The sequence below is a fragment of the Gavia stellata genome, chromosome 17 (assembly GCF_030936135.1).
Source record: "Gavia stellata isolate bGavSte3 chromosome 17, bGavSte3.hap2, whole genome shotgun sequence".
Taxonomy (NCBI): Eukaryota; Metazoa; Chordata; class Aves; order Gaviiformes; family Gaviidae; genus Gavia; species Gavia stellata.
The window spans coordinates 10,255,825-10,282,881 of NC_082610.1; the positions used below are offsets into that span (position 1 = coordinate 10,255,825).

The following is a 27,057-nucleotide window of genomic DNA, read 5'->3' on the forward strand; positions in this document are numbered from 1 at the left end:
GTATTTGTGTTTCTAGTAATGTATTTTGATAACTGGAGTTATGAACAGATGCCAATGTATACAGTACTAACCAGTCTCTAGTACATACATGGTCCTGTCCAGTTACACTCGCTCTGTAGTGTGAAACGTGTACAAACTTTCTTTTACATGGGTATTTGAATCAATCCGAACAAGTTCATAACCATTGATTTCATATCAAAAAGCTTGCCTGCATGTACCTTTGTGTTAAATATTCATACCCTGAGTGCTCAAACTGGAGACGTCTTACCCCCCAGCCCCCCCTTGATAGGGCATAGTCACGCTGATGGGAGACTGATTGTGTAACCCTGACTTCCTGTCAGTCAGCTTAATTTTAAATATGCTGGAGTGCCTTTTGTAAGGGTTTGCTTGCTATGTCACTAGCATCACTTCTAAAACTTTAAATTTGTTTTTATTTTGTTTATTTGGCTTTAGTTTCTCTTCTGCCTTTTTTTTTTTAATTTCCTTGCCCTTTTCCTGTCTCTCTGCTTGGCTATGGAAGAGATCATCTAGCTTCTGGCCATGTAATTTTTAGTCCTCTTTCTTTGTTTAATCTAATCTTATTTATTCTCTTTTCTCTATATCTATTTTTTCTTTTTTTTTTTTTTTTTTTTTGTCTGTCGGGGAAATGTTCTTTCTTGCGAATGACTTCAAATGATGATTGTGTCACAGTAACAGTTTATTTTTTTTGGAAAGGGTTATGTTTAAACAAATATTTTATTTGTTGATGTTTCAAGTTCTACTTAAAAAAAAAAAAAAAAACCAACAAAAAACCAACCCCAAACAAAACAAAAAACACCCCTAAAACCCCCAAACCCAGGAAGCATGTCTCTTGAGATATGTTAGCTAAAACTCCAGACTCCTCTTCAGATCTAAGGCTTGTGAGAGTCAGGTTATCTCAAGTCTAACTTCTGGCCTGCCTTGCAGCCTGCCAATGCATGCAGCCTGCCTATGCAGTGCCAGACTATTTTATGGTAAGATTTCAGAATTGCCTAATTAAATCTCTTAAAAAAGAGTATCTACTAGTTTATTCTGTTCCTTGGATTAGCGCTAAACTGCAAGTCTTTCTGCTTCTAAGAGGCTCCCGAAGAGGTTCATTAGAGAATTGTTTCCCAGAATTTGGCACTGACACTTAACAAATCAGCTCCTCTCTGTGGGAAGAAATAAAGAGAGGAAATGACACTGGAAACGCTGTCCCTTTCTGCCTTGTAGACTCCAGTCTGCTCTTCAGACATGTCAGCATTGGGAGTCCCCTTCTGTGCCTTTTGGGACTTGGGATGATTTTATGCCTCACAGGGTTTCTCTGTTCAGGTCTTGCTTCCAGACTTGAGGCCACTTTTGCATTTGCAATTATTTCATTCAGAGCCAAAGTCTGGTTCTGGGAGTGCAGATCCCACTAACTCTCTTTTGTCAATCAGTAGAAGCTGTATATTCCTCCCCTGGGCAGTGTTTAAGAGGACATACCCACCTCAGTGACTCTAAAGGAATATATTTCAAATATCTCTTTTTCTCCAGCCCAGGTGATCTACCTAACTCATTCTTATTCCAGTGTTAGATAGTCTTTCTTCAGATGGCAACTCACCTGGGCCAGAAATTTTAGGAAAGACGTTTAACCCTCTGGCAATAACCAGATGCTTTACAGTTACCATAGAGTAACTGTCATGGGTTATAACTCTAGATGTATGTAGGCTCCAGGTTCATTGAAAGGTCTGTTCAGCACCTCTTTCTTCATTCATAACATTGTCATCAGGCTTTCCTTCCCAGATCTCCCTTTCAGTCTCCTCATTATTTACCAGCTTCATTTAAGGCACTCGTCAATTACTCTAGGTTCTTTGTGTCTCTGCTGAAAAAGATCAGCACTCTTATCTCATTAGCTCCTATTGTCCTTCTTTAATGCTCCAAGAATTACCTCTGATGTAGTTATTTGCCATTCTGCAGCATCAGAAAACCTTCAGTGTGTCAGTTCCAATCAATGGGACCTTAGAGCAAGTGTCTGTTCTTCGCATTTCCACTTAACATCAGGTTACAAATCAGGTATTCCCTACTGATCTGGACTTCTTCATTTATTGCTGCCTGTAAGCCTAACGATGGTAAGTATGGATATGGACAACCATGCTACCCCCATAATGACACAGGGCTTTTAAAAGGAAGGGTTTTTCTGGGGAAACATGCTTATTCTGACACTTCTCTCCAAATGAGCACTGCCGGCTACCAGACCAATGACTAGACTATAGAAGAACAGAATTATGTCTGTACTTGAAAGTCTTTTCTCATAATGTGCTTTCTTTTCTCTTCAAGTGATTTGAGGCAGGGGAAGGAGGAGGGAAGGTGTGGGTGAAGGTGATGATAAAGGCTGAGGCTCAACTTGACAGTTTCTCTGGGCTATGTGGACTTTTCTACTACTTTAAGAAAATCCTGCTGTCAGTCCTCTGGACTTTTGAGGAAGGTACACAGATGCCAGTAGAAAGTCTCCCAATTAAATTTAAATGGTCTTCTTTCTTTCATTCTTTTTTTACCCTCCAGTGTCTTTAGAGAGGTTCTGATGACTTCGAAATGGAATGGCTCTTTTAAATTCAGGAATTTACCTACCTGACTCATTCATGAATGACTGTTGTAGGGAAAATCCTTCCTCCAGGCTTCATAGTCAAGTGAGGCAAGTCAGTTCTCATCACAACTTACTGCTGAATTAATTGCTACCAGACTAAATGTACTGCTTGCTATGCCAGTTGTCTTGAGAACTACTTTTGAATTCAGAAGGCAATTTTTCATTACCAAAGTGGTAATATATTTAGCTTTCGTTATTCTAGACTGCATATGTACCCTTATCAGACCTAGACGCAGTTCACCCTGACAGTCCTCCTCCTTTACAACTGTTCCCTTCCTAATGATGGTAGGGACCTCTCAGTGTTTGCAAAGGGGTACTGTTTCAGCTTTCATTGCTGTCCTGAACAGTTGTAATTGATTACTCTCTTTGCTGTGATAGCTCTTTCTCGTGACCTAACAACCCAGGGTCGTGAGTCATCTGATCACTGTGTATTAACTCTACATCAGAATGATGGTCATTTCCCTGAACAGATCTGGCATATCTTTTGAGTCTGGTGCATTCAACATGTTTGCCTTTTGGTGTTTTATACTGATATACCTTCACAGATGGTTTTAGTCATTTCATTTCATGCAGTCATGAATGGAAATCCATAATGATGTCCTCAGAATAATATGCAAGGACTCGTACAACTGAAAAATACACCTTCTCACCCTAAACGCACCAGATGTTTTGCTTCAATGCTACTCTTTACTTAAGAGACTTTTCAGGCATGTTTCTGATTAGGATGCTTGATTTTTCTTTGGTTTATTTTCTCTGAAAACGGTATGGTAAGGCCAGGATGTAGCTTTAAGAAGTCTTCTTTCCCTGACCTGGTTGAGACCATTTGGAGTCCTAGACCAAAAAACATATAACATTGCTTTTCCTCTCACACCTACTCTTGCAGAACTCCAGGAACTTGTCTCATCCAGCATGATCCTGGATCGCTTCAGTGTAAAGTGACCTTGTTCATCCCTGGTTTGTGAAGTCTGGTATTGTAAGGATATCACTAACTGAAAGTGTACTAATACAGAAGGATCTCTTCAGACATATGGATCAAGTTCAGTCATCAGGATTTCTCCTACCTGTCACCCCACATTCTGATTCTCTCCAATTACTTGCTATCTACCTCAGCCTCTGCTTAATGATCACCTGAACGCTATCTCCTTCCATTAATGTAAAGCCCTGCTGGAGAGGTTCTCACTGCTCATCTGCTCCATAACTATAATTTTTCAAAGGCCTCCTGAGGCACTGCCCCAGTGAGCAGCACCACCAGTGAGACTTGTATTCAGTTCTGTCTGTTCTACTGCAACCTTTGTTACCCACTTGCACTGATCCTAGCCTGCCCCCTGCATCTCAGTCTGCTTGGATTTCCTCACTGCAGTCATCCCTGCTAGAAGAGTCATGTTTTTATGGATGACTTCTCATCTGCTAAACTTTTCTCTGACAGAATTGCCCTTGTATCTGTGCAAAACCATCATCTTAATCAGCAGACAAAGCCAGGAGATCTGGCTTTTTACTTTAAGTGGGAGATAAGGTTATCTCTGCTTCCCCCCTTCTCTGACTTGCTCCTTTAGTTCTGAGAGCTTCCTTAATATGAGGAGAGCTCTTGCCTTCAACATTGGCTGAACCAGGTCCTCTCATTTTTTGATCTCTCTAGCAGGGATACACCAGGGAACAGACATAAACAGATACAGTCTCACCACTGAGATCACTTCTGAGTTCAGGTTATTTCTCAAGCCATGGTATGGATGTTTCCATCCTAGATAGCATTAGGACAGCTACTCGCTTATAGCACTGACTTACAGGAGCTTGACTTACTAATCAGGCACTACAAAATTAAGGATGTATCTATAAATAATGCACCACTTGCCAGTATAGTTATGTAATTTTGTTTTCTGAAATGATTCTTGACTCTTATTCCAAGGAATTGTGTTTGTGGAAGGACCTATTGCTGGGAATCACCCATAGTGGAAATCTACATATCAACAATCAATGAAAGGGGTCAGAAAAGTTACTTGTGAGTAATTACATTCCTCAAAGATGGGTTGCTTTTTAACTATATATCTCCAACCATCCCTCCTTCTGCTCTGTTTTGTCTCCCTTTTCAGTTGCTGTGAGAGAAACTAAAAATCTTGTGTTCCACTTTGCTTTTCTCATGGCTTTATAAGGGGCAGGATACAAATGTACCCTACGCATACTGCGAAAGCAGAATTTTCTGGCTTAGGTATTTTTGATTTCAATTGATATAGGTAAGTGAGTATATAATAAATACCTATATAGGCAAGACATTTCAAGAAGTCATTATTACTGGTAATCCATTGAAATTTCTACACAAAAAAAATTTATATTACCAAATAAATTCCCAAGCAATATTTGCTGGACAATATTTTGTGGTTTTTATGTATAGTTACTTTTGATTATTAAAGCAGCAGCATATTGAAATTATTTTTCATATGAAAATAAATCAAGAATAGCAAAGAAATTCCTGATCCAGTTGCACAAAAGGTAATGTTTGGCTCTTGAGAATGCTTTTCATAGTACTCGGTAATTAGAAAGGGAAATTCCCTGCTGGTATAGAGCTACCATTTTGTTCCCCATTCCCTGCATTGTCACTGTGGGTAGGGTTATTATGCAATCTCTGGCAAGCTCATCCTACCAGACTGCTTACTAATTTGTAGGCTGTAGGTGTAAATTGAAAAGCCTTCATCCTGCTTCTGTTTACTTCACAGATTGAACTGGGCTCCAATTATTCTCATCTATGTGAACTGAGGCACTGTTGTTGCTCTTGCCTCTTTTTTTCCTTGTGGGTGGGCATAGCTCATTTGGACCCGCATTTCTTTTCAAAAGAAACATTTAAAAGAATGTGTTTGTAAGAAGTAGTTTTAGTACTTACTGTTCTTTAACTTTAATGATTATATAGCTTGATACAGTCAGCAGTGTAGTAGAGGTTCCTTCGGCATTTCCAGTGTTTATTCATGATTTGTCAGGCACACATCAGGGTTTTGTTCTCTTGAAACTCATTTAATCTTTTCTTTTTTTTTTTTTTTAAATTCCAATTGTATGAGTAAAGCTGACTCTGCTTGTATGGGAGGCTTAATTATACCTGACGTTGCTCCGTTAAGCCTGTTCTGTCACAGATTCATTTTAGCTAACCTACTGCTTTTTAAAGAGGAGGAAAACAGAGGAGAGAATGGGGACATGAAGTAGCAAACAAATGCTGAAAATTAAGAAATACTTTATACTGCAACATCTCTTGAGCAGTAGGTCACTTTCATAGGAAAATTAGCTACCTATTTTATACTATTAATAGAAGAATGCTTTCTGGGAACTTCAGGGATGTATTTTAAATGGTTGCTAAGGCAGCAGTTTGCCTCTTATTGGTGGTCCTTTTGCTCTGGCCTCTCTGTGCATGGTAGTGTGGGAATCCCAGATGTAGGAATAAAGCAAGAACCTGCAGTTAGTAAATTACCCCCCAACGCTAATCCTACCTGTTAAGAAGATCTACCCACTCATTGTGATAAATCCCAGTATTATTAAGATAATCATGAATGTTTTCTGTATTTGCTGCATGCGTAGGGTCAGTGTATGGTTTTGGCCACGCAAAGTTTCTTGGCTTCCTTTGAGATTCTTTCAGTAACCTAGTTTTGTTATCCATAAAGGTTATACAAACTACTTACATGAATTAGAATTGGGTTATGATATATTTAGACAGTGGGATTATATAATAGCCTTAGCTTCAAATACAGTGTGTTCCAAACAATAATTTGGAACATTTTCTTAGAAGTTGTGTAAGATTTCTATAAAGGATGAAAAAGACCTGTATGCTACTACTCAAAACTCTCTGTATATTAATCTAATTTTTTCTTTTAATTCATCTGATGCTCACCAGCTCATCTGATTACATTAGTTGAAAAATGTATTAAACTCACGTAATAAACAACCAGCTTTGTATGTGTTGCAGATGTTACGCAACTGCCAACTTCCACAGAAAGAACATAGTGTACATCACAATACGTTCTTAGATTTCTAAACCCATTTGCCTCTAACTGATGACTATGACAGAAATTTGGTGTTTCTTTTTGGGAATAACAAACCTGAGACAAACTGTGTGAAAGGTCTTGGAGTCTGACCATTTCTGTTCATATTTTTACATCATACGCATCATGTACAAAAAGAAGTTAGTTTATGCCTGAGGCAAATAAGCCAGAATGACATAAATGTAGGAAGGAGCATTGCAAGATTAAAAATATGGCAAACATATAAAGGCAGGATAAAATACTGAACTCACTGCTGTTAAGATACGTGACTCTTGATACATACATCTTGTATGAATTTAGAGAAATCATGACTAAATTTTTTTCCAATTAAATCTACTGAATCTTTTCCTAATGATTTTCTGCTGTCAGTGCTACCAGATTTGCGTTTACATTTGTGTGTATAATACAACTTTCAAATGTGTTTTATATTGCCTTTCTGCTGAAGATTTCAAAGTTTTTGCATAAATTAAATTCCATAAACATTTTTGTAGCATGTGGACTTATCATATCCACTTTACAGAAAAGTAAACATTGAAGCAACTTACTCAAGATCACATATCACAGTTTAACCATAATTAAACTTCAGGAGTTCTGCTTTTTGCACACAATGTTTGCCTCCCTAGTCAGGACTGTTTAAATAGTCACCTTTCTTCTTGCATGTAAATACTGTCCATGCATGAAACAATGAATGTTTGTAAAATGTATAACATTCCAACTGTGAGTGTAAAATATAACATGGGGATTTTAAAACATTGGGAACACAGTCTAATTCTGTCTGTATGGTGGGGGTCCCTAAAAACAATTCCAGTAATGGTAGCTGTTGTGCTGGTATGTAGCAGAAGATAAGCAAGTCCTTACCACTGCAGGATTAACATGACAAGCCCCTCCAAATATTATCTTACTTAGCACTCTAGGCTTAGTCACTCAAACCAATCAATGGGTTTGGATCCATGCTATGTTTTAGTTCTTCCTGTTGCTGGCACAGAATCAGAAACAGCGGCATTAACATGTATTTTGGATTAGTAAACTGGATGGCATAATGTTTACTGAGCTCTGTGTAATATGGAAGCATTGTGTATTTAAAACAAAAAGTTAAAATAATTCCAGAAGTATTAAGCATCTCATCTATTAAATATGGTTTCTGGCCTTTAGTTTTAATACTTCTCTAACTACATGGTTCATATTCTGGAGATGAGCTGTCATTTATCAAGTGTTGGCATCCTCCTGCAAATTAGTTTTTCCTTTATATGTGGTTAAATTTCTAACCATCAGAAGCTGTCTTTCCCTTTTTTGAGTCAGTTTTTTTCATACTACTTTGTTAAAGTTGTTTTACAGTCACATACCTCATTGTTTTCATAAGTACCTGTGCAAAGTTTGTAACATTGGTCTGCAAAAGATGTAAAAGCACGGAAAAATAACTGATCCAGAGTGCTAACTTTGAGCTTTATACAGCTTGTAATTGAAATTTATTGAGAATAATTCAAAACAAAGTTGAAACTACAAAATGTAAGTCTCTGAATAAACACTGGTGTTAACTGGTCATCCATAACCACTGAGGTAGATTTTATATATCACCAAAATTCAGCTTTAGAAGTGAAAGATGGCATGAGACTTCTCATGAGCTAGAGATGACCTGCTGGACCATATTTAGTTTCTGCAGTGAAAAATCTGTGTTATTTTTAGTGCTTCCATGCTCACGTTCTGCAAATGTTTACACAGACAGGTTAGACTATTTGTGTCACTTATGTTGAAATTACAGGATTTTGGGTACATTCTGTTCTTGGATAAAAGCTTTCATAGTTGTATGCGTCAGATTCTCACATGGGAATCTAGAAGAAAGGGACAGCTGTTTATATTCCTGCATACTAACACTTCATCAGTTTAAGAGAAGAGGGTATTGTCTGGACCTGTTTGGTGCTGCACTTAATTTTTTCATTATACCTATTTCTTATGGGACCCCCTTCCAAATATATATAAGGTCATGTGACTGAAAGAAGCTTTGTTCAAGGCTGGAAAAAGTACCTGTAGCAGATTAAGTGTAGTAAACAAACACAAGGAGGGAAAAGAATATTTTGTAATACTTATCAATAATCATAAACAGCAATTCATTGGCTGTGTACTTCATAAAATCATAGAACAGCCTAGGTTGGGAGGGACCTTGAAAGATCATCTTGTCCAACCTTTTGTGGTAAAGGGAGCCTGGATGAGGTTAACCTTGTCCAACCTCATCTTGAAAACCTCCAGCAACAGGGGCTCTATCATACCCCTGAGGAGGTTGTTCCAGTGATTGATTGTTCTCACTGTAATTTTTTTTTTAATAACAAGATGAAACCTCTCCTAGTGCAACTTGGACCCATTGCCCCTCGGCTTCTCCATGTGGCTCCTTGTGAAGAGAGCCTCTGTCCTCTTTGTAGCTGCCCTTTAAGTACCGGAATACTGTGATGAGGTCCCTCTGAGCCTTCACTTTTCCAGGGGGGAGGAGTGGGAGGAGACCTAACTCCTTCAGCCTTTCTTCATAGGGCAGGTTCTCCAGCCCTTTGATCATCTTTGTGGCCTTCCTTTGGATCCTTTCCTGTCTGTCTGCTTCTTTCTTGAATTGTGGGGACCAGAACTAGACACATTTTTCCAGGTGTGGCCTGACAAGCGCAGAGTGGAGTGGTATATAATCATGTCTCTCCTAGTAATGTCCCTGCGGATGCACCCCAGGACTCAATTTGCTTCCGCTGCTGCAGCGGTGCACTGCTGACTCATGTTCAGCTTGTTGTCCACCAGCACCCCCAGGTCCCTTTCAGCAAGCCTGCTCCCCAGCCACGCAGATCCTAGCCTGTACTGGGCTCTTTGGTTATGTCATCCCAGGTGCAGGATGCACTTGTCTTTGTTAAACTTGATACAGTTCTTGCTTGCCCACTCTTTGAGCCTGTCAAGGTCTCTCTCTAAGATGGCTCTCCCTTCTGATGTGTCCACCTTACAACCCAGTTTAATGTGATGAGAAAACTTGGTGAGGGTGCTTTCAATCCCATCATCCAGATAAATTATGAAGTTATTGAGCAGCGTAGGGTTCAGTATTGATACTTGTCACTGTGTATATTCCATGTGATGAGACTCACGTAATTCTGTTTGCCACTAAGGAAAAGTTAATGTATGTTAAAAAAAACCCCAAAACTTGTTTTACTGTTTTTTTGCACTTTTAATGCAAAAAACTGTAGAAATTGTTTCTGTTTTCTCAATCTCTTAATTGCTTGTCTTCATTTTCCTGTTAAAAGTCTTCAGGGAAGCATGGAAGGACCTGAGCCTGATGTTTCCCCTTTGCTAGAAGCTCTCAGCATTGACATCTGTTAAAATATAGCTAGAGTTGTAAAGTAAATACAGCAGTTGTAAGCCCACACGCTACTTTGCGTCTTCACTTATGGCTTGAATTGCCCATGTGAATTAAGCCCTTCAGTATGCTCAAAAATAATGTATATCATGCTGAAGTGCCCAACATGAGCACAAAAACGCTGCAGTTCTCATGTGCCTGTGCCTATCCATTTCCCGTTCCTGTATGCTGCTATTTAAACTCTCTGTGGAGTTACTATTCTTCTGTGTCCATTTAAATGGAAGTATATGAACCTTCATTTCTTTCAAAAGCACAAATGAGAGCACATATACATGAAGTTTAGTTGCTTGGGACCTCAGTTTTGTCAGTCTTTTCAGATGGCTCTTAGAAGTGCACTAGAAGGGTGCCATCTCTTTTATTCCATGGAAAACTGACTGTTTGCCAAAAGGAAAGTGAACGCTTTATGCGAACAACTTTGCAGCTGCTTTTTACCTCATAACTATCACTGTGTCTTCATATTTGAATGACCAGGATGATGTGGGAGCTGAATGCAAAGAATAAGGTTTCAAGATTTCTCAGAATCATGTGTAATATCAATCTACAGATAAATACAAGGTGTATATCTTGTGGCTATCTGACTATCAGTAGCACATGAACAGTAGTACTATGAGTGTATTGAAGATGGCTTTGAACAGCAGCAGCAAGTATAGACAATTTTGCCCGCTTTGCACTTAATGTTACTGTGTTTTTCTGTTGCTACTATATGAAAGGCACACCCAAACAATACAGAAGGACTATTTGTTTTCCCCAATTAGGACTAGTAGTAAAAAGGGCTACACAGAGGGGTCTTTGAAGAAGATGAAAAATGAAAATTGTTGAAATGAGAAATTTTCCCTGGCAAAATATGCTACAGTGCTAACTAGATTAACAATTAAATCACTTGGAAATTTCCAACAGAAAGGTCATCAGCACTTTATATGCAGATAAAACTGAAGTATACTATTCTTTTTATTACATTATTTACAATTGATAAATATTACAAATAAAAATATTGAGCAAGAATACCTGAGATGATGAAAAATCAAAACATTTAATTTTAGAATGGATTGTTTTGAATGCATTTAAATTTTTCCAAATGCTTTAAAATAGTATTTCACTAAAATGACATATTTCCAGAAGAAAAATTCATTTTCCCAAAATTGTGTTTTGAAACTAGAAATCATGTAAAATAACATTTTTCCTACTACTTGTAGTTAGTAGTGGTAGGAGTTCTAAAGCCCAAATTTCATTGTAGCAAGAAATACTACTAAGCCAATTAGAAACTTAGTTCATTTTAAAAAGTACCTTTGAAATAATGGAATGTCTGGGTTTTGTGGTTTTTTTTGTTTTGGGGTGGTGGGTTTTTTTTGTTTTGGGTTTGTTTTTTTTTTTTAATCTATTGAAGTGGGTTTGCTAACAGCATGAAGGAAAGCCTTGGAAATAGAGCCAGCATAAATACAGTTCTTGTTTAATCCTCATTACAATTTATTCCATTCTTCGCATTCTTGATTCCATACATATTTACCTGTTTTGCAGTGATGGAATATTACTAAAAAGGTTGTGATGCTAGAGACCTGCAATTTTAAATTTTCCTCGCTTATGTGTCAAATTGATTTGGAAATGAATTTTCTAGTTTCTTAATGAATATCACAAAAAGCTGAGTCCCCCCCCCAAGAAAATATACTTACCTCCCTCATGGTCTACAACTGCATATATTGAATTTCTACTCATTCTAATGAAATTTCAAATGAAATAGCTTTATAGTCTTGAAATACATATTCGTCAGAATTAAATCCTTTTGAGATTGAGATAAATTTGTTTTTTCTAAAGGTATTGTGCTGTCATCTGCATGTATGGTAAGAATGGAGTACAAATTTTTAATTGGAAAGTCTATTTACAGCCATAAAGTTGACACACATAAAGAAAGCTTATATTTCAAAACAAAACATGCCAAACCATCAGGACATGAAAATTTAGTCTAATCTGCATATACTGGGTTGCTCTGAAATCTCCTTGCAGGTTTAGCTCTTCTGTGATAGTGCAGTAAACCTTAGATTTTTATTTTGCATGCAGCTTGGCAGTGTCAAAGGCGAGAGACGTAGGCAGGTCATGTCCCACCTTCTTCCTCAGACTTCTTATTGCTGCTCCTCCTCCTTCTGCACCAGACCAAGACAGAGCTGCCAGCCTTGGGAAGTGGCAATGGCAGCAGCTGCAGTGGCTGTGGCACAGTATGCAAGTGTCTGGGCTCCTGTCTGGCACCCTCTCGGCAGCATCAGGTTTCATGCATGCCCTCCTCACTTCAGTCTTACCGTGTTTCTATTCTTTATAAATTCGCTGTCCCCTGTGCAATTTTTCCTGGAAATGCACTTAGAATGTATAAATAATTTCAGAAGCAGATTTATCAAAATCACTGCATTTAATACCTTGGTTTAAAAAAAATGTTGTGTGCTGAGTACTTGACAAAATTCATGGTCCATGCTTTAATACGGAAGTACAACTAAGTAAACATTTTATTCAACGTATCACTTGAAGCAAAATGGAATCAGTGTATCCACTGAGAATTATGAAGAGTTACTGTATTAATGTGAGGGGGGAGTAATACTTTAGACCCTAATGCAACAGCAGAGTTGGAGGTCTTTACTTTTTACAAATGTTTTGCAGCTTTTTAAAATTAAATAGGCAGTGATGTCTGCATGAGAAGACGCCACTGATTTTGTTAGTTTTATTTCTCTAACCATAATAGTGTAAAACTTCTTCAGCTTCCTGCATTGGAGGAAGCCTCTTCATTGAGGCATGCTTCTGATTGTCATGCCAGGTTTACTGAGTAAGAGTTGCATTGGACAAACCACATCTTTACCACTGCACCTTGCTTGGAATTAATATGAAAGCAAGATACCACTATTTATATATATCTTTGTTTTTAAACCTGGCAAAGATTGTTAGTCATTATAGTGTTAATCTGTGTACAATTTGATACGGTTTCATTTCAGTTTACAGCTCCTTTTTTAGAGTGCTTCAATTTACAGAGCTATGAAGAACTTTATAATAAGCTTTTACCAAAATTCTTTGTTATTCTATCTTTTCAAAATTCCTTTCTGCATGTTTATTTCCTTTAAGAATATTGTACAACTCTCCAGCAGACATCTTATATGATGATGAAATATATTGCTATATTCAAGAGAACATAGAACTTTTTTGAGGAAAAAAACAAACAAACAAACAAAACCAAACCAAAAAACCACCACACACCCCTTGAAGCTTTAAATTACTTTTCTTTCCTGATATTCATGTCACTGTTTTGTTCCCATAATGAACATTTTGTGCAAGACAGTGTTCAGGAGAAGTGTCCAAACTATGTTTTAATACAGATGCTGTTTTAATATTTGGCGTTGTGAGGTTTTCATTTAGTCACAGCACTTAATGCACTTGGACTTCAGTCAGCGTTTGAAGAGAGCCTACCAAACTCTTGAAAAGAAATCTAAAGTCTGCCCACAAGACTCTCCTTTGTGCCAAACTATGGCTTCACTGTTGACTGAATGCAGTGTGTCTTTCTGAAGCAGAATCCTCTTACACTGGAAGCAAGAAAGCATAACTTTTTGATTTCCTTGAAACTCTAAGCAAGCAGGTTTAATTTACCAGAAGGGTACTCTAGGTGATGTGAAATTAGGCTTTATAAAAAACCTTGGACACAGAGGCAGGCAGGGGAATTGTTCATGAATAGACTGTATAATCTGTGATGCCTTCTAAGTAAGGAAAGAGTTTGAGAATCTGTGTGTTAGTAGTTCGTCAGCATATCAAAAGTAAAAGGAGCCATAGCCTGGATTATTCTCTCTTGACTCTACCTGACGAGCAGGCACACACTCATAAACACAAAGAATGTGGTGGCTTTGTAATTGCTCACAACTACTGTCTGTGCTGCCCCAAACGCTTCCTGACTTTTGGCAGCTCTTCTGTATGAACAATATTCCTGATCTGACAGTTGGTGCAAGTTGTTGAGCAAAAGATTTGAGAGCTCTTTTAAGGAGGTAAATGCCTTCTTAAATTTATCTGTATAAAGTCTGTAGTTCCAGATCACCAGTATTTTTGCTCTAAATGTGGTTTTAGCAATGGATTAAGTCTCTCTGAAGTAGATTATGTTCTGTACACAGTCATCTGAAGCCTAAGGGAATTTGTGTGGAATCTGCTTGAACTAGGTTGAGATGTATATTTTGGCATTGAGACGTTCATGAGGAACGTGAATAGCACATGTGCCAGAGCTGCTGATGCTTCAAAGCTCCAACACCAAGCAGGACAATAATGCTATTAAAAATATGTATTTTCTGTAATCCTTAAATCCCTTCTTAACTTAAATGGGAAGCTCCAAGTGAAGTAGCTATTTTTGGCAGTATATTCATAATGCTGAGTAGTGTAATATTTTCTAAAATAAAGGATAAATGAAAAGCCTGAACAAACTAAGTAACTGAGAAACGTTGATCCAGTAAAATGTGCAGACTCACATTTTACTATGTCTTTCCAATGACTTTCATCAATTCTAGTGTACCTAGTAGCAGAAGAGGCATTTCCTTTGTACTTTACTATCAAATATTATGTTGTGTTGTATTTTAAAAAAGTGTGACTTCTATAATAATATTATTATTGATTATATTAGTAAGGAAGCCCCACCTATGTTTAAGCCCATGTTGCACTTTGAACTCTGCAAAATTATAGTTAGAAAATGTTTCTTTGGCTGACAATTAAAGCTGTGACAAATGCAAGAGAAAGGTTGAAGAGGAAAGCAGGCAGTTATCATCACTCTGCAGGGAGAACCTGAGACATAGAAAGGTGGCTTCAGTAGAAGAGCTATATATGTTGTTTGACCAGCCACTATAAAATTTCTTCCTTATCTGAAATTTTATGTGTCTCCTCAAATTTAGCATTCCTTTTCTTTTGATCAACTGGTCTTGCAACTGTGTTCTTATCTGGGATGGTGTTCCTGAAATAAAAATGGCAGTTCCTGAGTTTTAAATTGAATTGACAATGAACCTGGAGTTCCATGCCACAGAAATGTAAATGAGAAGTGCCTGTGTGAGCGGAAGATAAGGTCCATGCCTTCTGTGTGACTCCACTCCAAATATTTCTCTGGCACTCACATTACTTGTGCATTGCTCATTACGATGCTAAAGATATTGGCAATATATAGTTGTGGTAGCAGTACATGAAGAATGATAATCTTATCAAAAGATAATCATGTAATTAATTTCAAAGGGAAGAGCTACACCTCAGCAGTATCATTTAACACCAACGTTACCAAACTACCAAAATTAGTAGGTAACAACTCTTACCAGTCCATGTGGTTTGTTCTGACATGAAGGTCAGATTTTCTTAACTGCTCTTAGTTAAGCTTTCTAGAACTGATGATAAGAATGGTGGATTTAGGACTAGATCATGTTTTCTCTCTCGAGTGTTGTTTCATTATGAACACAAGAACGTTAGTTTTTTGGTTATTTACATTTCTCATCTGTTTAAGCGCTTAAAGCTTATTTTTATGGTGAACAGAAGTTCTGGACCACTGAATTCAAAATACGTTATTGACTGGACTTGAATGGTGACTAGAGGTCCTTACTAATGAAATATCTATTAATTGCAGTGAAGACACATCCTTTCAAGCATTTATAAATGGTATTTTTGTGTGAAGAATTACGTGCATTGACAGAAACAAAGACACATGAGCTCAGGTTGGTAAAGATGGTTGCTGCAGAAATTGGGGAAAATCCTAGTTAATCCATGAAAAGTTTCATGTAGTTTTGACATTATTATGAATCTGCTGGCAAGTTTTTCATTTGCATATAGCAAAAATGTGAATGCTGATTTTTTTTATCTAAGTTTACAAATATAGCAAAAAATTGTGCTCCCAGCAATCGGATAGTCCTTCAGGTTTCCACAAGCATGTCCATAAACATAATTCTAATTTATCCTGTATTCAGTCCTGCAAGGTACTGAGCACTGTGCCTCTGACTTTTTAGTGACCTTAAATGCATACATAGCATAAGACCTGGAAGTTGTTTTAGGTGCATATTTATAAATCTTTGTTTTGTGCTGAGACAGAAAGAATCTGAATCAGTTCTCTACCATATGGATTTGGAAAATGTTGGGAAAAAAATTATTTTTTTATGTATTGTTAGAGTTTGTTTTATGTGCATGTGCCTCTGTGTGCATGAGTGATCCACTGTGTCAACCAGGGATTAACCTTTTATTCACTAAAAATTTTTATATGAATTTTTGGTGCTGCCAGAAGCAGCACTGTGTGTTTGTGTGTGTGTATATATATATGTGCTGCAGTAATGTGGCCAAAGTGCTCATGCTGGCTTAAACATAAACTCTTGATAGAGTTGTGTTATAAGAGACTATGGATGAGCCCTATTTCAAGATGACACACAAGGCCAAGTTTGGGGAGGAAACTTGGAGGTCTGTTTTGTTCCTTTTCAAACCAGGTAATTTGTTTGTGAGGGTCAGAAATAAATGCAGAATTAGTTTTGTTATTTGTTTTTAATTGAACATTTTAAAAAGTTTTAAGTTAGCCCTCTTAGAACTGGCGTGGATCTCAGTCCTGGACTAGCGAACCAATGTTAGAAGGGATTCTCAATATTTTGGGGAAATGTTTTGGTCTCTTGTCTCACCAGTATATTGAGTCTTTTAATGAAATACATTCATTTTCACATTTTTTTGGGGTGGAAAACTTTTCATCCAGCAATAATTTCCAGTCAGAAGAAGAGGTCCATCACAAATGACAAAAAGCTTTCAATCTAGATGGAGAGAAGGTTCAAGTGTTTGAGTCATTAGAACAGGGCTTCCACCAGGGAGTTTTGCAGCCCTAAAGAGTGCTCCTCCACACGGTGACAGTCTATTTCAGGTTTGATTTCTTACAGTGTCTTCATCTTGGATCCCTCTGCTTTGTAAAACTGGTAAAACACTTCACTAGGCCAGCAGGAAAGAGACTGGCTTTGCAACTTGGAGGGAAAGTCATCAAAATAAAGAGAGCAGAGATTTGAAGACACATCAGTGCTCTCATTTACCTGACCATCAAGCCAGTTTTTCCCCTTGGTTCAGTTGACAATATATGTAAGGTAGAACAGATCAGAAAAGGCACTGGCTGAAGGTTAGTCATTTTGTAAAATCTCACACTGACAGTGAACTGCCTGATTCATAATGGATATATGAATCTACATCTCCCATATCAGAAACAGAGTTTTCAATGCTGGTCCCAAAGCATGTTCTACTAAAATGTCTCTGAGCTTTTGCAAGATAAATAAGTAAATGAGTTTTGTCATCTAATCCCAGCGTGCAGCCAACTGAAAATATAAACGTTTTTTGCAAAGCAAGGTTCTTCTTAGCAATATTTAAATTTCTATTTTAAATTAATTGTACTACAATCCCTTGATATGCTGAAAAAGCATTCCCATTTGTAAAAGATACAATTGTCAAACTGGAGCTCTGCCAGACTTGTTTTTGTTGTGTTTCCTGGGTTCTGTGGGCATCAATGCACCAAGCTGGGAGATCTTTGACAGAATTTGGCTGTTCTTTTCACAAAAATGAGACAGAGGACTGGTACACAGGGGGCCACCCCAACTTTATGGCTTCCCTGGATTTCCCTGACATGAATTCCTAGTTGATTCTCTAAGCCACTTTTCCATCTAATTTGAGCTGTTGGCACATCATAGAGCAGGCTGAAGATTTGGCATCTCATTTAATCTCTTCCCAAAAAAACTCCTGTTTATGAAGACTGAGGCCAATTTGAGGTATAAAAAGCTGTTAAGGTTAATAAGAGGTATGTTTTTGTAGACCATTTAATATATTGTTTTGGAAAAGGAGCTCATTGTCTATATCCCCCACTTCACAATTAAGAAACAGACTACACTAAAGTGATTTGACAAAGGTTGCTCAGCGATAAAAGTCATGTCTCACAGTCAAGGGTTGTATCCACACTGCCTTATTTTATATCACTTTCTTTTATGAGGCTGTGAAAACATGTCTTTCTTTGCACAACCTTCCAATGCCTTTTATCCATCTAGAAAAACAGATAAAAGTGGGCTCTTAAATATGAGGTAGCTAAAATAGCAGCATATATATTTAGGAGAGATGGCAACAGTTTTTTCTCTTTCAAAGAAATGTATGTATTACAAGCTTAAGTGAAAGGTCCTAACTGTAGTGATTGCACAAGAAATATACAAAATCCTTAAGCTCATACTACTTTGAAGTGATTGTTATCTAAAAATCCTTGATAGTGAAGTTGATTTTCAGATAACACCCTCTTCAGCAAGCCACGTTTCTCCCAGGCTGAAAGCACTTGAGATACCACCTGTTGAAAGTTATTTTTTCTCTGTGAAAATTTATCAGATTGAAATAGTGGTTATTTTTTGCCAAATAAATAAAGTTCATACTGAAATAGCTTGACAACAATAAAATTGAGTATAAATAATCCCTCTGCAAAAGTATTACACAATGAATCCTGCAGGTCTCTTTGTTGAAGTTTATGGCGGTTAGTCTTATCTGAAATGAGTACATTAGTTTTGTAATCTTGGAAGAACCCTTTGCACTCTGATCTTCCAGTTATAAGGAGGAGAGAAACGAGAAAACCATGAGAGCCAGTGAGAAGCCTAAGTAGTTGTGCCCCTTTTTTTTTTTTTTTGGAATTGTATTTGATTCTCTACAGCTGCTATTTTAGGTTGGCCTTGGCTCAGGTGAAGGGAACTGCAGCTAGAGGACTGCTCTAATTAATGCTGACTCTGTTCCCGGGGACCAGCAAAGGATTGCCACAGCATAGCCTTGCTGGGAGTCTTCATCATCCGCACTGGTTATTATTCTGTCTTAGGGCTGCAACAGGACATTTCTGCTTCCTAATCCTTGGAACAGAGTTTTAAAAGTAATATTTCTTCATTTTCATGTGACTGTTCATAAAATGTACTCTTTTTTCACCTACTTGTTTCATGCTTCTAAAAGTAAACTGGATTTAGACCATAAATGAACTCTGATTTCATTGAAAAGCAAGTTCAGTCTTTTAGCTACTGCCTGAATGTAATGAAAAAAGAAACCCCAACCCGCAAGTTAATGTGTTTGAGTTGTTCAGCATGGAGTCTGACCTCAGTAAATTTACTCTCGATTTAGGTCTAACTTGATTAAATGATACATCAAGGTGAGCCAAAAGTCCTGTTTCGTTGAAACTAAAATTTTCAATCTTGCCTAGAATTCTAATACATTGTTTCAAATGTTATAAAAGGACCTGCGTAAACTGAACACGAAGCATGAAGAATAAAGTTAAGCCATTTGTCATGCAAAGCACAGAGTGACTCATTGCTTTTGTACAAAACATCACGAGAAGTTCCTTTACACAATTTACTCGTTCTGATGTCCCTAATGCTGCGACTAATTTATAGGCTCTGTTGCTTATGCCAGGGCACTCTCTTGGGCAAGAGTCAACTGGTGCATTTTGAATCTTTACATGCCAACATGAGAAAAGCAAGTTCGGTCTTCAAAATAATTTCCCATTTCTGATGAGGATTCTTGGACAGTATCAGCTGTGTTAAGAAACTAGAATCTTTGAAGGGATTTCATAAGGCAATTTTATTTGAAAAGATTTTGTTCTTTCCTTGCTGGAACTTAGTATTTACTAACAGCCTTTCAAACATGAAATGAGGGGATTTTTCTTAGTCAAGATAGGTATTTTTTAAAGAAAGTTATAGATGGAACCCAATGCGATTTATAGCTATGAGAATAATGACAGCTTTCTGTGCCTAATACAGTTTTTCTGTTAGAGATTATAAAAGTAATATGTTATCTGGGAAAAACTGGATTATCTGACAAAAATACTAGTAATATAGTCTGATAAAGTAGCTTGAATCAATTTACCCAGCTGTTTCCATAGGAATGTTAATTTTACAGTTAAGGAGAAAAATTCATAGGAAACAAAGATTAAATTTTGGACCTTAAGTCCACTCTTAGTGACTACTTAGATTAAAACTGTCTCAGTTCACAACAATCGAAGTTCATTCACCCATTGAGTTTCATGGATAGCTTTTGCCATTTTCAATTGACAGCATAAGCCTTCAGCATAAGCCTTATAATTCAACATATTACAACACTGAGTTAACTGACAGTGGTTCAAAGTCAAGAAAAAATATACAAGGTAACATTTTACATTTACTAAATGTTGTCAAGTCATTGTTATCCGTCTCTGTCACTATACATCTTCTCTTTTCATATATGTTGAATTAAGTAAGGAAGAAATTGCTGTTTTGTTAAACTTTCCATAGACGGTCTCTCAGGCAGGAAGAGCTGTTTAGTGTAAAAGCTGGCAGTGTAGTGCTTTATTTTTAATGTGCTTCAGGTTCTCGTCACATTAAACTGCTTTCTTCTTCCTTTTGTTTGAATTGCACCTTGGAATAGACCCTATTGCCTGCCCTACAATAGGCTTAATATAGCTCTTGGGTTTGTTTAGACTGAAAAGCAACATGCAGTACAGTATGACTATAAGATACTTGATAGCAAAAATTTTTGGGACACTTTAATGTATGAGATTCTCAGACAGGATTCTCTCAGTAGCTTGTTTTTCCTTTTGATCATCCAACACAGCCTTTTTTGCAATGAACACACTATTCAAACTGTTTGTTTTAAAGAAGAGAAGGACAGTTGCACAGAATTGAAATACTTTTCCTTAGAACATCTCACACACAAATGTTGGTTTGTGTTGGGGTTTGTTGTTTTTTGTTTGTTTTTTTTCATTTCTTAGAAGATGATTTATAAATCCTTAGTTTTTTCCTCTTCTTTTGCTAATATACATCGAAGACTTGATCTGACTGTCTGGCATCATACTTCTTTGTAGAACTGGAAGGGTCCTCCCTACCCCCCCCCCCCCCCCCCCCCCCCCCCCCCCCCCCATGATTCCAACCACTTTGTGTCTGGGATGAAAAACGAGCAGGTAGATGGACACACAGAGGCAGGTAGGTCAAGAGGCATATAACTTGTGCTGATACTGCTTTCACAGAACTTACCATCATGTCATCCAGTGCATTTCATCTTTACTTGATAAAGTCTGTGCTCAGGTAATAATTACAGAATTAAATTTTTCCAATTACAACATTGTGAGGTATCTATGTAAAGTCTGTGCTAGAAGTTACTAGAATATAGCGATAATCTGGAAGTGTATTTTAGCAATGCCTTTCTTCATCAGATTTGCACACTTTTCTCCAGTGCTCCAAGGTGTGGCTTCTTACCAGACAACTCCAGTCTTCAGGTGCAGTGCTAAAGATGGCAAATCTTGCTGAGAGCCCAGCAGTGCTTGGAGGTGCTATATGGCTTTGAATTATAGTCTAGATCAAGACTGATTACTGACACTTCATATAAAGTCCAGTTCTGATTCTTCTGATTCTAAGCACAGACTCAGAAGGAAATACAGTGTCCTTTAGTCAAAGAAATTGGTTATGTGAAGCATATCTTTGAGGTAGATTTTTTTTAAACTGACTTTGTTCATCATGAGTTTTTCCCTCCATATAATAAGCTCTGTTCTAGATTAATCCCTAAAGGCCAAATATTATTACCATTATGTAGACCCAATGTTCTTTTTATAATGAGAAATTTTCCTTAAGGAGAAGATAGTTTTGCAACATTCTGGAAGTCGGACTCCATATTAGCTCTTCCAAAGAAGAAAACTGCCCATAAAAATGCTTATCTTGTCTGGGTTTTTTTGGTTGTTTTGTTTTGTTTTTTTTTTAAACTCGGTTGTTCCAGTAGAACGCAGCTGTTTTTGTGGGTGGAAAGTGGTGATGTGTCCACAGAACAAGAAATGGTGCTGAAGATCCTAGCCAGTGGTTTAAACTAAGGAAGTGGACACAAGCCAGTAGAGGATTTATGTAACTTCAGCTCTTTTTCTACTTGATACTAATTCCCTTCTTTGTGGTGTATAGCATTTTGACTTTTTTTTTTTTAAATACTGATACAAATTTAACGATAGAGAGGATAACTGCCTGGTTTAATTGATTTGACTAATGGTTTATAGACATCAGAAACAGATAGCAAGCTCTGTCACTCAGCATGAAACATTCCAATTTGGAGAAAAGAAAACCACTCATTCATCTGTTTAACAACTAAGCAGTTATCCAGTCCTGCTTTTCAGGAAGACCCAAAACTCGTCCTCAAACTCTTCAGTGTTTGGAATATGCAAAGAATGCAAGACTGAGCCTGGAGCTGGTAAATTCTCCCTTTTAATATCCTTACTTGCATGTTTGTAGATTTACCTAAATTCAGCCAAATTTTACTTTCTGTGAAACTCATTCAATTCCAGGTGAACTCCAAGAGGCTTGTTCAGGATTTACACTAGTTTCCCTGAAAAAATAAATTGGTCCAATAAAAAAAAAAAACCACACACACACCAAAAACTAAATAGAAGATTAAGACTTAATGTCATTGCGTTTGTAGATTCATAAGAATTAGTCACATAGAGTTCCCCCCTCTGAGAGCTCAGATTCTTCAGCCAAGTGTTTATTTTAGTTTTTACAATTTTTGTCCAACATGTAGTTAATTTGCTGGCCCATTCCTGAAAATGTAAGGCTTCCCATTACAGATAACCTGGGGTTTAGCAAACTATAATTTTACAAATGCTACATTTTAATCTGCATGCCTTTTCCCTGCCAATTCTTTCCTTCATGCCTATGTGGTCTGACTTGATTCCAGAAGAAAAATCAGGATGGTATTATTTTCAGAGATTACATATCTTTTTTTTTTTTTTTTTCCCCCCAAAGTTGGCCAGGATGCTATTGCTTTCTTCTGTGTTGTGTGTGAGTGCAATAATATCCACCACCACCCTTAAATATGTATCATTTGGAATCCTGTTGTATAAGTAGTGAACCCTTTCTGTATTGCCCCTAAGAACTTTTTATAAAGAATCAAACCTCCATGGGTATGGAAAAAACCCTATCTTTTTAACAAATATATTTGAGATGGATTTATATTTATCTGAACTTCTAGAATCTGGATAATTCTTGTGAGTTTCATAAAATATCTTAAAATAACTGGTTTTTTTTTTAATTCTCCAAGATCAACTGGCATTTGTGTTTTTCCAACTAGTTTAGTTCTTTACTGCATTCTGTCAAAATTAGGAGTCTTTATTAAGAAAGCTTCTGTCTATTTTTTCTTCAAAGGAACTCTTTTTGGAGGACCTTATTCTTTTATGGTCAGGTTTTCCCAGTAGACACTTATTGCATAAATCTTCTTGTTTTGATGGTTAGTGATGCAGGAAATCATGATGTAGCCTTGAGGTTCAACCACTTCCCGTTCTTCTAGGACTGTGTTCTAAAATGCAACCAGAACTTTTAAATTATTTTATTATAGGCATATGTATTCCTTGAGAAGATTCATAACTTGCTAGGTTGCAGGAATTTGGTAGGCTATAGAAGTGCAAAATATGTCTGCATTTCTGTGTTAATTTGTAGCTACTGGAAACGGGCATGGATGTGCTCCAACCTAATGCCCATCTAGAATTCAAACAAATATTTCAGGTTCTGGTTTAGCAGTAGTCAGAAATTTGACTTGTAATAACTACTCACAGTTGCTCACAAGTCCTTCCTTAATTATTAGTTGGATTTGGCTTTGGTGTTCCTTGTGATTCCATTTATTGTTTGGGAGGGGTGGGGGTGGGGGGGGTGTGGAAGCAGGATTGACTCACCTGGAGACAAGAATTTACTTAACATGCAAATGCATCACAGATGGATCTACAATGATAACTGCTGGAGGAATGATATTTAGGGATATGAAAGCAGCTATGTTCTTGTTAGCTGAAAAAAACAACTTTATACTTTGAGAACACGGGTTCATTTCATTTGGGCTTCTCAAGAAACATTCATTGATGAAGTGTGTGTTAGACAAGAGCTAAGCTAGATTTGGAAAAATCAACGTATGTGAAAGGTTCATTGATCATTGTTGAATAGCTTTTATCTGGTTAGTCATAAAGTATTTACGCTTACCTGTAATTACTTAATCTTCTTGACCTGTAATGAACAGATTTTTAAAGCTTTTATCCAAGGATGTGTTATGATACTACAGCAGCAGTTTGCATCTGACAAGAGAATATGGAGCTAGTGTAACTTGTACAGTAATTTGCAATATTTCTGTTTTTCTAGAAAAGCTGTCCTTATTAAGAACTTTCAGGTAACCTCTTAAGAGCCCTTTCAATGGGAATTATCTTGCTTTTATATAAAGTACAATAGTATTTTATTTTGTATGAGATGGTATAAAATCACCCTTTATTCACTCAAAGCTTCCACCAAAACTGAGGTTTGATTGAGAATGAATTACTGTGAGATATGGATTAAAGGTCAATTGATATGGTCCTGAATAATTAAGACAGCCTTTCTGAGAGATAAGTAAACAGTTTTATTTCTTTATTTTACTGTTGCAGGAATAAGGCAGACAGAATAAATACAGTTGATGGCCAAGACATATAGATAGATTAAGGATTTCTTGATGCTCAAGTTAAGTGCATTAAATTGTATCAAGTAGAAGTAGAAACTGTGCAGTGTCAGCTTAAGCCTACACTAGACCCCATGCTTCCCGTTAATTAAAATCTAGCAAAGTAGTAGCTATACACATTGTGTTTAGTTACACAGATTCTATGAAGCATTAAAAAAGTTTGAGAGTATTAATGGCTTTAGATTTAAAACTCATTAACCATTACCCTATTGACCAGCTAAATAGAGTTTCTCAGCACTCCTCTGGGCCAGTGTCCCTTTATTCTGCCATGGAAAACCAGAAATGTTTGTTGGCTCAGCTAAAAATGTTTGGAAATGCTGGCAGTATCATTGGGTGAGACAATGTGGATGCCTGCTCGCTAAAGCAGATCTGGTCAAACTATAGATAAAGCCACTTTTTTCAAAATGTAAAAATGTATTTTTTGTCAAAATACTCGTTATGTTTACTGACAGAAGATTTTTTTTTTTTAATTGTAATCTGGTAAAATTGTGTGTGTTATTAGAACCAGAATTCTGAAAAAGCTCCTTCAGGGTTGAGTCTTGCTATAAATCAATAAATACAGCTTCTTTCTCAAAATGGTAAGGTTTGTAATTCATTGCCTGCATCTTGACCCAATGTAGTGTGAATTGTGGCTTCATTGAATGAAAGTGGACCACTGAGTAATTTTGAAGAGAAATTTTGCAATATCACAGCATTGCGTGCTTCCAAATAAAACTTGGCAGCTTCTGATGAATTTTCTTTGAGATCTGATGAACAGAAGGCATAAAGTACAATCCATGAAGCACATATGTAGTGAGAAAGCTATTTTGTCACAGACACCTTTGAGTAAAAACCTTAGAACAACATCAGTTCTAAATCAGCCATTCTGGTTTTGTGTTGACTTATACCACTTAAACCTTTCTGTTAATCATCAATCAAAAAAGCAAAAATGTGTGCAGATTGGACTAAATAATGGTCTCTGAATTATAGATCATTATGATTCATATATTACTACTTTTGACCTGGAAATTCTTTTGATGTCTGAAGAATAATACTCTTTAAACAAAGGTTAGTTTAAAAAGCAAACAAAAAATAAACAAACTGAAACCCCTTCTTCTCTAGCATGTTCCATCTGTCCTAACCAGTTGCCACAATGTAAAAAAAAAAAATTTGAGGTTATCTATCTTTTATTATTTTCAGTTCTTTAACATTTACAGGAAGCTCCAGTAATCAGGATCTACAAAAAAGGTTATTTGCAGCCATGCTCAGAAAGGACTAACTTCTGTTCAGCTAGAACTGAAATATTCTTCTATCTTTATTTTGTGGGCTTTTTGTTTTCATTTCAGTGAGTGATCTGCATGTTATAAATAAATTTACCAAAGTAGTGCTCAGCTAAGCAGAGAGTATTATAAATAATCCCACTGAAGGAAAACATGAACTGACAAAAAGTATTTGAGAGACATTGTCTATGTATGTCCTTATCTTTTCATGCTCTTCTCTTTATATTTCCTCAGATCATAGATGAAGAAGAAACACAGTTCATGAGTAATTGTCCTGTTGCTGTTACTGAGAGCACACCTAGAAGAAGGACACGCATTCAAGTGTTTTGGACGGCTCCTCCTACTGGTACAGGCTGTGTAATTCTGAAGTACGTATTTTAAAGCTTGTTCAACCAACCATTAAAGTAAAATTCAGTTAATAATAAATCTAATATTTATTAGATTGAGAAGTACTGGAGTTCTTAGATGCTTTTTTCTCCTTTGACACGCTTGACCAAGGATAGTTCTACTTGCACAGTTAAATGTTAGCAACTGAAAGCCCAAGTGTTTGAAAGTTACTCCAAGCCTTCAGTAACCGTTGCATTGGTAACCCTAATTGAACTTGGTAAGCTCTCAGCCATTTATTTCACCTAAAAGTCTAAACATTCTGAATGTTTAAGATCAAAATTGCATCCATCTGGTTGAGGTTTAGGTAAAAACATGATCTTAGTTAAGATGAATAATAGGAACGTTTTGTGGAGTCAGGATTTTCTAAATGGACCTTTATCAGTAAAACCAGATCTATTTGTTTAGAGATGAATGCTTTCTTTTTAGAGCTGGTGATCTTTTATTGATATTTCTACATATTTCTGCAGTCTATTATTAAAGCATGTGTATTCATGGTTTTTAAACCACAAAGCTAAGATTATGTAGGTGCACTTTGTTTTAGGGCCACTCATTTGTTTGCAGAAACCTTAAGTCACTTCTTACTATGAAGAGTATTAAAGGAAACTGCCAGAGAAACATTGCCCTGTCTCCTAAGATTTTGCTTGTCGTATTTAATTGGACAGATTGACCAAATATGCATGGACAATTGGGATTTCTTTGCTTGCTTTGAATCTATGTCTGGGATAAGCCTTTGCAATTGCTAAGATGCGTCCTGCTGTAGACCAAAGAATTTCAAAGAGTCTTATCAGTACCGGGGATGCCTTTAGAGACACAAAACACCTCTAAGCTTTTAAGAAGATGCTAGCACAAATGTTGGGCTGAAGGTAGTTCAGGCCAGTTCAGGAAAATGTGTTGTTAAAATTGCAACTGATTTCTGAACAG

The 27,057-nt window shown here is 36.9% G+C and overlaps 1 protein-coding gene across 1 annotated transcript in view; it reads left to right on the plus strand.

Annotated features, from left to right (window-relative positions):
* The window catches only part of SPON1 (spondin 1), a 193,549-nt gene that overhangs the window by 13,548 nt on the left and 152,944 nt on the right, over positions 1-27,057 (plus strand). Inside the window, exon 3 of the mRNA XM_009816395.2 lies at positions 25,984-26,117. Within this exon, the coding sequence (XP_009814697.1) occupies positions 25,984-26,117 (134 nt within the window). The remainder of the gene's footprint in view (positions 1-25,983; positions 26,118-27,057) is intronic.